Raw genomic sequence first — 12,079 nt, 5'->3', positions numbered from 1 at the left:
CAAAACCGCATCCTCAGCTGAGCAGTCGGTACTATGATAAGAAGTCCTCTAAGGCAGCAATAGGAAATGCCTTTAGGATCATGCCTTCCTTCACTCAACAGCAGTGTTTGGTGACACTGCATGCCAGACAGCAGACTGGGCATTTAGGGACACACATGGTTACTTACTGTACAAGCAGTACAAATGAAGTGTGACTTGTGCTGTAGGAGAGAAGTTCAGGTGGGGGCTTCTGGAGAGTAGAAGGAGGGTCAGTGGAAGCCACTGGGGTTAAGGATGGGAAAGGGGAATTAGCCATGCTCACAGGACAAGAGGTAGGAAACTCGGAGTTCTAGGAAGAGGAACCGAATGGAAAAGCATACTCCCCAAAGGGTGGGAGAGACATGAGTTTCTTTTCTTTTCTTTTCTTTTCTTTCTTTTCTTTTCTCTTTTTTTTTTTCTTTTTTTTTTTTTTTGACTTTGTAGGGTTGAGGCTAAGTTTCTCCTGATTGCCTAACATAATTGTTCTCAAAGTACGTAGCAGTAATTAGTTTTTCTTGGACAGGTCATCTCGGCTGTCTCCGTTCATACTTTCCCCAGAGCGGCTTGCTAATCAGCAGCAACCAGGCCGCTCTTTGTGGTCTCATTTCCTGTCCCTGAAGGTGGCTGCTCTCTAAGCCCCCAAGCTTGGATTTCAGAAAAGCATGTGATACACACCCCACAGGCCACTTCTCTATAAACTGCTCCACGGATTCTTAACAACTTTAACTGCCAAGTGTCAGCGAGGGGAAGGCTCCTCTACTTGAGAAACTCTGCTCAGGTTTCGCTGTGTCGCCTCAGTCTCCCAAATGGGACCCCAGGCTGCAGGCCGTGGAATCTAGCCTACTAAGGTCATAATCTAGAATGTAAGTCAGCCACACGCGAGGATAGGGCAGTCACAGTTACTTGTTTGTAATAGTGGAAACATTGTACAGCAGAAAAACAGCAACCTTAAATGCGCACCTAAATGGGTGAATGATTAGATAACAACCATCTATTTCTGGAATCTATCCAGCTCTTAATAAAGATAACTTACTGTGACACAGGAAGGACCCAGATATAAGGGAATATAAAGTGCACAGTTTATGCATATATTATAATTGCAGCGGTGCAACATGTAAATAAGGAAATGCTGGAAAGAAATCCTACCAGCCTAGGAGTAATAATGGCTGTGTGCGTGGTGTAATTAGGAGTCTTTCTCCATTTTCTGCAACCCATTTATAGCAGCTGTTTTATTGGAGTCCTGTTGAAAGTGTTAACTCTTAAAGTTTGTAATTGGATCATTTTTCAAGTCCAAGAAGCAAGTCCAAGGCCAGAGAGATAAGTCTGCACATGTGTAATTTGCATTGTCTCGAATGCCCTGAGAGTGAGCGTAGAGACAGCATTCCATCCCTGTGACGAAAAGTCTCCACGGCAAGATGTCATGCAGTGGCTGGATGTGGTGCCCATGTTTGTAATCCCAGCACACACATACATGTGTACAAATGTGTGTGTGTATGTGTGTGTGTGTGAGAGAGAGAGAGTGAGTGTGTGTGTGGTGTGTGTGTGAGTATGAGTATGAGAGTATGAGTGAGTGTGTATGAGTGTGTATGAGTGAGTGTGCTTGTGTGAGAGAGTGTGTGAATATGATAGTGAGTGTATGTGGTGTGTGAGTGTGTGTATGAGTATGAGTGAGTGTGTATGAGTGTGTTTATGAGAGTGAGTGAGTGTATGTGGTGTGTGTGTGTGTATGAGAGTATGTGTGTGAGTTTGTGTGTGTATGTGTGTGTGTGTATGAGTGTGTATGTGAGAGTGAACATGTATGTGTGTGATAGTAAAGGAGACCATCATAAGAACAACATCAGAGAATATCAAACCAATAGTGTCATAAAAGGTTGGGACTGAGCTAGATTTCCAATGACTTTAGACAAGGCTTGGAGTCACCATCACCCTTATCCTTTAGGCTTTGGGTAAAGCAATGGCCCTGTCAAGAGCCAGGTGAAGACATCTAAGACCAAGGATTCTGATGCCTTCTGTGGCTGTTCTGTGTGTTTGTCTGTTTGTTTGTTTGTTTTTTAATATGCTCTCAGTTTGGGGAGAAATATGTTAATTTCCTGCTTCAATTTCTCTAATTGTTTGCCACTGATGGTAGCAGCCACCCAGGCCTTGGGGTGAAAAGGGGGCTGTTAGTCCTCAGGGGACAGATGAAAGACACTGGTGCTTTTTCTTTCTTCACATACTATGAAAGCTTAATTTGGAAAGAAGGAACTCTCTCCCCTCTGAGGGAGATTGCATCAGTTTCAGACACAGGAGTTATTTAGGTTACAATGTTGTTAACTCCCTCCAAGCAGAAAGAATAGCTACTGGTAGCTGCAGAAATTTCCTCTTCTAGACATTTTTAACAATAGGTTATATATACATCTGGCCTTGAACACCAGAGACAGGCTGTACATAGAAATAGAACAAGTAAAAATAGCACACACACAGAACACCTTGGTGTGTCTCCCCACTGTCTCTCGGGTTTTGCTAGACAGAGACATAAGCACAGTCGACAACCCCCCTCCACCCACCATCAAATCTACTGTGTAGCCCGTTCATTAGTCACAGAGGAAGCAGGAAAAGTGTTCCCAGAAGGACTTACCTGTACTAGGAGCTCCAGCTTCCTGTCATCAAGGAGATGTACTTGACATCGACGGCCCTCCGTCATCTATGGGAGAAGACAATGAACGGTCACTGAACATTTAGTAGTTGGATGGAGTTCTTGAAGGTCTGTGGGCTGAACATCACTAGCCCTTCAATGAGGCTTCCCACACTGGGAGTTGGCCATATAATGCCAAGAAGGCGCTGGGCTGAAGACATTTATGGAGACCTTTCTGTGCACCAACTGGTATGGTGGAGCTTGTCCGACAGAGGCACACAAGATGGAGCCTAAGTCTTCAGGTGTTTGTGATCTATGAAGTAGATGTGAAATGAACTAGCATGTGCCTCTGTAGCAGAAAGCTGAACGGTAGTGTCACTTGATCACTTGGTCTTTACTAGCTCCTCAGTATCTGTCACCATGAGTAAAAGGCAAAACTCAGGACCCAGTCTGTGCCTCCTTCTCACCCATCCCCCTTGCTGACCTCCAAAAATGATGGTGACCTACCTGGCAAGCCCTAGGCCAGAGAGACCCTGTCTCAAACAACCGGTGGAGACTAAGGAGTGTAACCCAAGGCTGACCCCTGGTCTCCACATGGGTGCATACACATAAGCTGTACTTTCATACATGTGTATAAACACGGACACACCCACACCCACAGACACATACAAAGTACAGATAAAGGCAAGGTATAGTAAGAGCTGGGATCATAGACTTTAGATATTACCTTTATTTTTTAATTTAAGTATCAATTTAATATAATTAAGAATCAAAATTTAACTTTGGTAATGGCTAGCTTCTACACATGGTACCCCAAAATTCTGGGAGAAAAATGGCCATTGGTCTTGACTAGCTGGATCCAATACCACTGTTGAGGTTCAATTATCTATAGGCCCCTTCCAGCTAAGTATCTTACAGTATTCTAAGGCAGCAGTTCTCAACTCTTTGGGGGTTTGAATGACCCATTCACAGGAGGTCACATATCAGATATCCTGCATATGAGATATTTACATTATGATTCATAACAGTAGCAAAGTTACAGTTAGAAGTAGCAACAGAAATAATTTTATGGCTGGGGGTCACCACAACATGGGGAACTGTATTAAAGGGTTGCAGCATTAGGAAGAGTGAGACCCACTGCTCTAAAGTCTCTCTGAGAGCCTCCCTCTCTGCCCCCCAGGGACCAGCTATGTCAAACAGATTAAAGGACACATTTAAGTTTACCCTATTATTGTCAAAGTCCTCATGACCACCTTATCTGAGGAAGATGGAAAAGATACCACTTTTTATTCTCCAGGAACTAAACACCAAGACGTTTGTGTCATAGAATCCCAGGAGAAAATGCCCTCTTTCTCCAAAGAAGGCAGCTACCACCATTCTACTCTGTCAGATCTCTCTGGTTTGGGGACCTACGTTAAACACCACTGCTGCTTGGATGTGCCTAATCTCAAAGGGCTCTTGATTCTGAGTTGTGACAATGACTTAGCAGCCAAGCTTCACATAACAGAGATCCTACAGGGATAAAATAGATGAAAAATGGGGGGGGCGGGGAAAGCTTCCACTAGTCAGCTTGCGAGTTTGCAAATACTAGCCCAGTCAGTTGGCTTCAGACATGATGTAGCTCTGTGAGAAGTCCTCATCTGACCTTCGAGACTTGAGGCTCCTTTAGCCTTGATCATATGAGATGTCCTAGCAGGCTGGTATTATTTTTTTTTTAAAAAAAAAAAAATCTTTATTTCAATTGCTCTCTTATTCAATAAAAGTCATTACAATTTTAAATTAGATTGAAATCTAGGCTGCTATGCCAACATGTCAAAATGATTCTTTCTCCAGAAAAAGTCACACCAGAAATGTTAACTTCCAGTAATAATCGGGCATTTAATAGCCACAGCATGAACACTTAGGATATAATTTTTTAACTACAGTCACTCAGCTCTCATTAGAATGATTCAGCTCATCATTGTGTATGAGTGAATCCTAGGAAGGAATGTGTACAACCATCTAACATGCTGTTTTGAAATTTGTTAAAAACAACCGAAAAATACAACCAGAAACCATTTATCAGAGGCTTGCAAAGGGGGCCCATGCCTGGAACCCCAGCAGTTGAGAGGTAGAGGGGAAAAAAATCAGGAGTTTAAGGCCATCCTTTGCTGGCCTGGCTGGCATCTGATTTAGATCCTACAGAGCCCTGGCTGGCATGGAACTAGTTATATAGGTCAGGCTGGCCTCTAAGTCACAGAGATCCTCCTGCCTCTGCCCTCTGGAGTACTTGGATTAAAGGTATGCCCCATCAAGTTATAAAAAGGAAACTGAGAGTCCCTTTATCAAAACATGTCATTGCACATCAGGTTCAGACTTAAAATGTTACCTCTCAGACCCTGTTTTCATCTGAAAAATAAAATCCCCACTAAAATTCACTAACTTCACTTTATCTCCTCAGTATGTTTTGGACCATGTACTGAGGTGTTGACAGAGTATTTACTGCAAGTGTGCTCCATGCTTCCCTTGCAGGAAGCAAAATAGTCCTACAAGAGTTGGCACGGCGAAGAGTCGGAACAGAAACCCTTTGAGTCATCACGTTTGGAAGGCACAGCTTTCCTCTGACAGCAGCGCTGTGGTTTGTGTCTCAAAGGGGCACCTGTTTGTTGTTTCCTTCACAAGTGAGATCGGAGAACCCAGTTTTCATCGTCAGTTCAAAACAGGCTTGCCCTTGTGGGTGTGTACAAAGAAAGAGCAGACATCTGCAGCATTGTTTGGCTTGCCAGGCATGCTGAAATGTCTTCTCGTCCTCACGGCTGTAAAATAATACTGCCTCCCTCCCTCCTCTCAACTTTCAGCTGCACAGACACAATCGGAGTCCCAACAATCACCCTCAAAGGAAATCCTTTGGACAGCAAGGCTGAGCATGAGTGTCAGCTGGCTTCGGTTCTAATCATGAAGCCCTGCTGCCTAAACATTCTATAGTAACATGGGCCCGCCAAGTGCGTCGTTGGTTTTAGCCATACTAGAAGTGCTATTTTGAAAGTGGGGTGTCAAACTTTGCTGTTAAGATACTTCTGGCTTAAGGGAGGGTCCTCTCTATTATGGGTGGGTCCTCTCTAACTGGCCCAGCTATGTATCATGTTGCACTATTGAACAATGGTTCAAATAGCAAGCAAACAAACAAAAACCCAATGAAACTCGTTACTTGTTAACCTAAATGTATCAACAACACACACACACAAAAAATCATGCTTCAAAAAGAAATCGTGTAGGAAGGTGGAGGAGTTTTTAGTTCTTGGGGCATGGGGCTGATGAGACTCTTTCTTACTCAGCAAATCAGTTTGATGGTGTCGATTTTAAACTTGAAATCAAGTGATTCAGTACTGGGGATATGGCTCTGGTTATAAAGTGCTTGTCTTACAAATACAAGGACTGAATTCCATTCCCAGAACCCATGGAAAAGACGCCATTAAAAAAGCCCAACCAAGGACCCTATCAGGATTTAGTGAATAGTTCTCACGCCATGGTCACATGGATGGCCTTGATTAAATGTGTCACACACACAAAATAACAAGCCTGGGAATGTTAAGAATTAATCTGGGGAAAGGGACTGGTAGGGATAGTCGAGGGGTCGTGATAGGAACAGGAGGGAGATAAAGAGGTGAAATGTAATCAGAATTTATTCTAGGCATGTATGGAGTTGCTAGATGACAAAATTAACCGACAACAAAAAGCCGGGCATGGCAGCATAGGTTTGCAAGCTGAGTCCCAGGAGGTGGACACGGGAGGGTCCCTGGGGCTTATGTCACCTGGGTAGCCAGTCAAAGACCCTGTCTTAAAACACCAGGTGAACAGGTACAGGTGACAGAACACAAGGTATCTGAGGAATGACACCTAAGGTCCTCTGGTCTTCCACACCCACACACCCAACATGGACAGACACACAAGTACACTCGCACAAGTACAAGTGCACGTGTGCACACACACCACATCAGTAATTTGTAAATTATAACTTGAATTTCCTTATACACAAGACTGGATGTTGGGACACCTTTTCTTCCTGTAGACAAGGAGGAGAAGGAGGAGGAGGAGGAGGAGGGACAAAATGGAAAAAGGTGACCAAAAGTGACTTGTAGAAGACACACTATAGAATGGGTTGGTAGGGGGAGTGGGGGCTACACCTGTATTTCTGGATTTAAAAGAAACCCTACAATAGCCTGATATGGCAATGTTGTATGCTGACATGTGGTGCTAGAGTCTCCTCTGGGACATGACTTAAACATAAACAACATAGATTACTTACTAATAACAATCATCCCTTAATGGTGAATTCAAAATACTTTATAAGAAGATGATGGTCTCTGGCTCATGGAATGGGTTTGAGATGGTCCCAAACAGCTCCTCTGCCAACGCTCTCCTGTACACACCGTACAGTGATACAGAGCACAGCATCAAGGTTTAACAAGCCCTTTCTTAGAGTGTAAAACTCAAATATTATCATGAGTATTGTATCTTCTTAACATAAAATCAAGGTGCCCAATTCCATGTACTTTTTTTTTTTTTTTTTTTTTTTTTTTTTTTTTTGGTTTTTCGAGACAGGGTTTCTCTGTATAGCCCTGACTGTCCTGGAACTCACTTTGTAGACCAGGCTGGCCTCAAACTCAGAAATCCACCTGCCTCTGCCTCCCAAGTGCTGGGATTAAAGGCTTGCGCCACCACCGCTGCGTGCGCCACCACTGCTCGGCCTCCATGTACTTCTTATCACCTGTCCTCTAAAGACCTCATTTCCTTTGTACTTTATTGGTTTTTTTTTTTACATTTATTTGCATGTGTGTTGTACACGGTGCAGTGCACACATGGGGACCATAGACAACTTCAGTAGGTGGTTCTCTCTCCTTCTGCGTATTAAGCTCAGCCTGTCAGGCTTGAGGCAAATGTTTTTACCTGCCGAGCCATGGCGCCAGCCCTCCTCCTCATTTCAGTCATTCTCTGAATACCCTCTTTCCGAATTTTTCTTTCATCTACCGATTCATAGGCCACGCACGCGCACGTACAGAAGAACTCTGAAGGAATGGCACCAGTTTCACAGTTTCTGCCCTTTCAGAGACGTGCATTGCACTTGGGTGAATGGTTAACACATCCTGGCGAAAGTAACAAATCCTGAACTTAGAAAGAAAGAAAAAAAAGGGTCTGTGGTTCAAAATGAAAACTAAAGACAGTAATCGGAGGTTCGGTTGATGAGAGTGCCTCCTGCCTAAGGTGTACCCTAGTCCCAGGTTTAAGTCTAAATGAGACGGGGCATGATAGATAGCATAGACTACCTAGAACCCCAAAACTTAGGAAGCAGAGGCAAATGGATCAGATGTTAAGGTAATCCTCAGCTAAATAGCAAGCTTGAGGCCAGCCTGGGCTATACCTTCTCTTTCTCCTAAGAAAATGAAAGTCAACTAACACATGGTGTTATAGCGTCTCGGTTTTCTGAGGCTACTTTACACTGAAAGAATCCTGGAGTCTAGAGTAGAGGAAGAGGATGGACGGTAGAGGACAGCTGTTCAGGACACGTCCACGGGCCTGCAAATCATGTTAACCTTGTTACTGCACACCTCTTGCCTAATGTCTCTTTACAAAAACCAAAGAAAGTTGCCAAGGTGTGACTCATTGGCGTTTCTGAGATGACCTGAAGTGAAAACTTTTAATGCTTTGCAAAGTTAGGTCAAATGATGTTTTGCTGGGGCACATGGGTGAAAGGATGTCTTGCTAAAGCAAACACGTGAAAGACTCTTTTCCTGAAGAAGACACGGGTGAAAGGATGTTTTGACATAGCAAACGTATGAAAGGACACTTGATGAAGGAGTATAAATATGAGCCCACAGACGTGGTGGGGCGAGCACTGAGCTTTAGTTTGGTTTGCTTCACGTTGCTATTCTTTGCTAAAACCACACATCTATTGGTTCACCTTACATAGCATTTGCTGGGCTCAACTTGTGCTAGCGCCACCATAGGAGGAAACTCGCACAAGAACTGCTGGTGAGGTTCCAGTGGCACCTTTCCACATTAGCAGCCGCGCCTCAGGCTGGTTTGGGGAGTCTGGCCGTTTCTTCAGGATTGAACTACAGCTGCCTGGTGGCTGCCTGGCAAGAGGACTGGTCTGCAGCTGCTAAGTCCTGTTTGGTGTTTGCTATGGGACTGAACTGCTGAGAAGATCAAGCTCACTCCCAAAGAACTATTGCTGAACAGGTCCACTTCCCCCGTATCCTAATAACTTTTCTCTTCCACTACCTCTGCTGGATGGTGGGCTAGAGGAGATGTTGAACCCTTATTAAAAGTTGGTTGCAAAAAATTTGTGCCTACAATGACCCACTGGCGAGGCAGTACAATGAGAACTATTAATGACTCCTGGGAATTGCATGCAATAAGAACTAGCATTCCTGAGACATGATTTATTTAGAAAATTGTCAACAGTCTTGAAACAACCTAAAACCCTATTCTTGAGTCCTTTTGCACCAAATGGAGAAGTTGGAGTTCAAAAGCAAGGAGCAGAGAGCAGAACTCAGAAACTGTCTATCTTTCCTGCTCATAAGGTCCCTTAAAACCACAGGCAGTAAGGATGCCGGATGCATTACAACAGCACCTCACAATCTGACCTTTGACCCAGGCTGTTTGCTGGCTGTGAAGGAAATTCCAAGGACATGACTATAACTTCCCAACTTAAATCACAGTGGGAGTTCTAGCTTTCTGAGTCACCTTGAAAGCATCACCTCACACATCTCCTCTCCCTCCCCTCCCCTCCCCCTCCGGGATAAAGAAAGTTTCCTCCTTGGATAAAGAAAGGACCAAAGTCGAAGTTAGGAATCCAAAGGTTGCAAGGTTACAAAATCTCAACCACCATAGAGCATAGAGCATCTCCTGGCCATGAGGAGATCAACACACACACCCACACACACACACACACACACTGATTCATGCAAGGCCAGCTGACAGTGCACGTACAGATGACAAAGGTCTTAGGCAACATAGTGTGTTAGAAATACTCCTCCCACCATTAACCATGCACAATGGAAGTAAGTGCCTAATTTCAGTGGGAAGGATGCCCCTCTGCTCAGAGCTTCTAAAGGTAAAAGAAGAAACAATGTCTGCTTTTCTTACAACTGTCCCTCGAGTCTAAGCTCACTTTTTGAAAGTATTAGCGTGTTGGATCTGAGGAGACAGCTTAGTTGGTTAAGTGTCTGCCACACGAGCACCAGGATTTTAAAGTTCCTATCCGCAGAGCCCATGTCAGAAGCCTAGCATAGTGGTGGCCTCCTCCAAGTGCTAAGGGAGTTAGATGGATCCTGGAAACTCACTGACAAGCTTGCCCAGCTCATCAGTGAGCTACAGGTTCAGTGAGAGATGCTACCTCAAAAACAAACACAAAACCATAGGTGAAGATTAAGGAAGACGTCCAATGTTGTCCTCTGGCATCCACGTGCACACACTCATAGGTGTACTTGTGTGTACACGTGCACACACTAGAAGAATTAGCATATTAAAATGAGCTAGAACAAAGAAAGATGGTACAAGTGCTGCCCACCAGAAGACTTATTTGGAGAGACTACCTTGCCCCTAGTTTGCCCTGACCACTGTCAAGCTGTGCTGCCTCTGCCTTTATCATGATGCTCCTGGATTTAGTAGAGCATACACAGGCATGCCCAGGAAGCCCTTGGCTGCAGAATACAGCTGCAGTTCATGCAACCCAGATGGAAGTTCCTGAGTGGCTCTATTAGGAGGGAATTAGCATGACAAAGCAGTGGGCCAGCCAAGTTGAATCTGCAATTGCAAACATTTTGCACATTTGCATTGGAGAAGCTTATAAGTGGGGAGGGGTGGGTGTCCCCAAGAATCTCCAGCAAGCCTATCCTAAGGACATTTCTCCTCCCTGGGCCTTTAATTATCTACAGCAAGAAGTTCAGTTTCTCTCTCTCTCTCTCTCTCTCTCTCTCTCTCTCTCTCTCTCTCTCTCTCTCTCTTTCTGATAATACAGAAAAGAAAAGAAGACCTGGGGTCTTGGGCCACATTCAGGCCAAGGGGTCCGTTGGGGTAGCTATGTCTGAGGCGAGGGCAGTTTCTCAGAGGCCTGTGTGAATTGAAGTTCCAATTCCTAACGGTCAATCCTGTCCACACAATCCTGCTGGGATCCAAAACACTAATAGCCATCTCCATTTTAATCCACTGCTGTGCCCAAAGCACACACTTAAGATATACTCGGCTTAGGCCTAGGAATCCAGGCATCCTGTCCTATACTCTGCAACAGAGACAGGTCAGAAACACTCAAAGCCACTCTCCAGGTCTAAGGTTTATAAGGTGACAAGTGGTGAGTACATCCAACAGGCTTCACAAAATGGCCCTAGGGGGATCTTTCTGATGTGCATACTTTTGTGTGATGAACTTTTCCTGGGCAGACTGACCAAAATGCCAACTCAACCAAGATACAATGCTTAGGACAGGCCAAAGGATGACTCCACCAGGACCCAGTCTGGTGAATCAATGAGTTTATGGGGGTTAGTTACAGTAGCATGATTGACCCCAAACCAGATGCCCACTGACAAGCCTTCCTCAGTGTGGATGGTCACTTCCCCATAGCTTTGAAGATGGCGCTCTCTGCCCAGCTGAGTTTGCTCACTCTGCAGCCCCAGGTACTCCCTGAGGCCAGGAGAGCACTAGAGCACTTGCAGCTGGGTAGAATCGTGCCCAGCTGGCATGGAGGTACAGGCGAGGCACAGGCAGGAGCAGCTGAGATCTCACATGAGAGTCTAATGACCTTCCCCACCCCCTTCCAACAGAGAAGGTCAACAAGTCCAACCAAGGTGGTCAAGTCCAAGGTGGTCAAGGTGGTTCTGATTAAAATGGTAACAGCTGTTAAGCTTAGAGGACAACATTCTACAACAGTCCCTGACCTGACATTGCAGGATGGTTAGAAAGGGCATGCTTCGCTTTCCAACAAATCACAAGCAAGGCACATACACTTACATACATGCATGCCTTCCACACAGTGCATGCATGCATGCCTTTTACATAGTGCATGCATGCATGCCTTCTACACAGTGCATGCACCTGTACAGATGTGAAAGGGAGTCTGGGTGAGGTATAAATTCCAAAGCTACAGAATACACAAAGTAGCATAAAAAGCATTTAAGTGTTCCTAACAACCGATGCTCTCCTTCAACCAAGAAAGATGGAAGTAAACACCTCTCCCTTGCCGTAGCTTCAAGACCACAGCAGAGGGGCGGTTTGTTTGTTTGCTTTTGTGGTTGGTTTTTGGGTTTGTTTGTTTGTTTTTTGTTTTTGGCGGATGAAGAGGATTTTGTTTTGTTTTTCAAAGGAAAACACAAGTCTGCCTTTTGTTTAGATAGCTGTTTAGAATTGAAGAGAGTGGCAGGGTGTGGTGGCACACTCCTTTAATCCCAACACTCGGGAGGCAGAGGCAGG

The 12,079-nt window shown here is 44.7% G+C and overlaps 1 protein-coding gene across 4 annotated transcripts in view; it reads right to left on the bottom strand.

Moving 5' to 3' along the window:
* Frmd4a (FERM domain containing 4A) overlaps positions 1-12,079 on the bottom strand; it is a 307,939-nt gene that overhangs the window by 180,213 nt on the left and 115,647 nt on the right. For all 4 annotated transcript variants that reach the window (XM_021215326.2, XM_029547334.1, XM_021215327.2 and 1 more), the window contains exon 2: positions 2,636-2,701. In XM_021215326.2, the coding sequence (XP_021070985.1) occupies positions 2,636-2,701 (66 nt within the window). The remainder of the gene's footprint in view (positions 1-2,635; positions 2,702-12,079) is intronic.

Source organism: Mus pahari, chromosome 16 (genome assembly GCF_900095145.1).
Source record: "Mus pahari chromosome 16, PAHARI_EIJ_v1.1, whole genome shotgun sequence".
Classification (NCBI taxonomy): Eukaryota; Metazoa; Chordata; class Mammalia; order Rodentia; family Muridae; genus Mus; species Mus pahari.
Note: the sequence above shows the minus strand (reverse complement) of the source record. Positions and strands in the feature narration are given on the sequence as shown.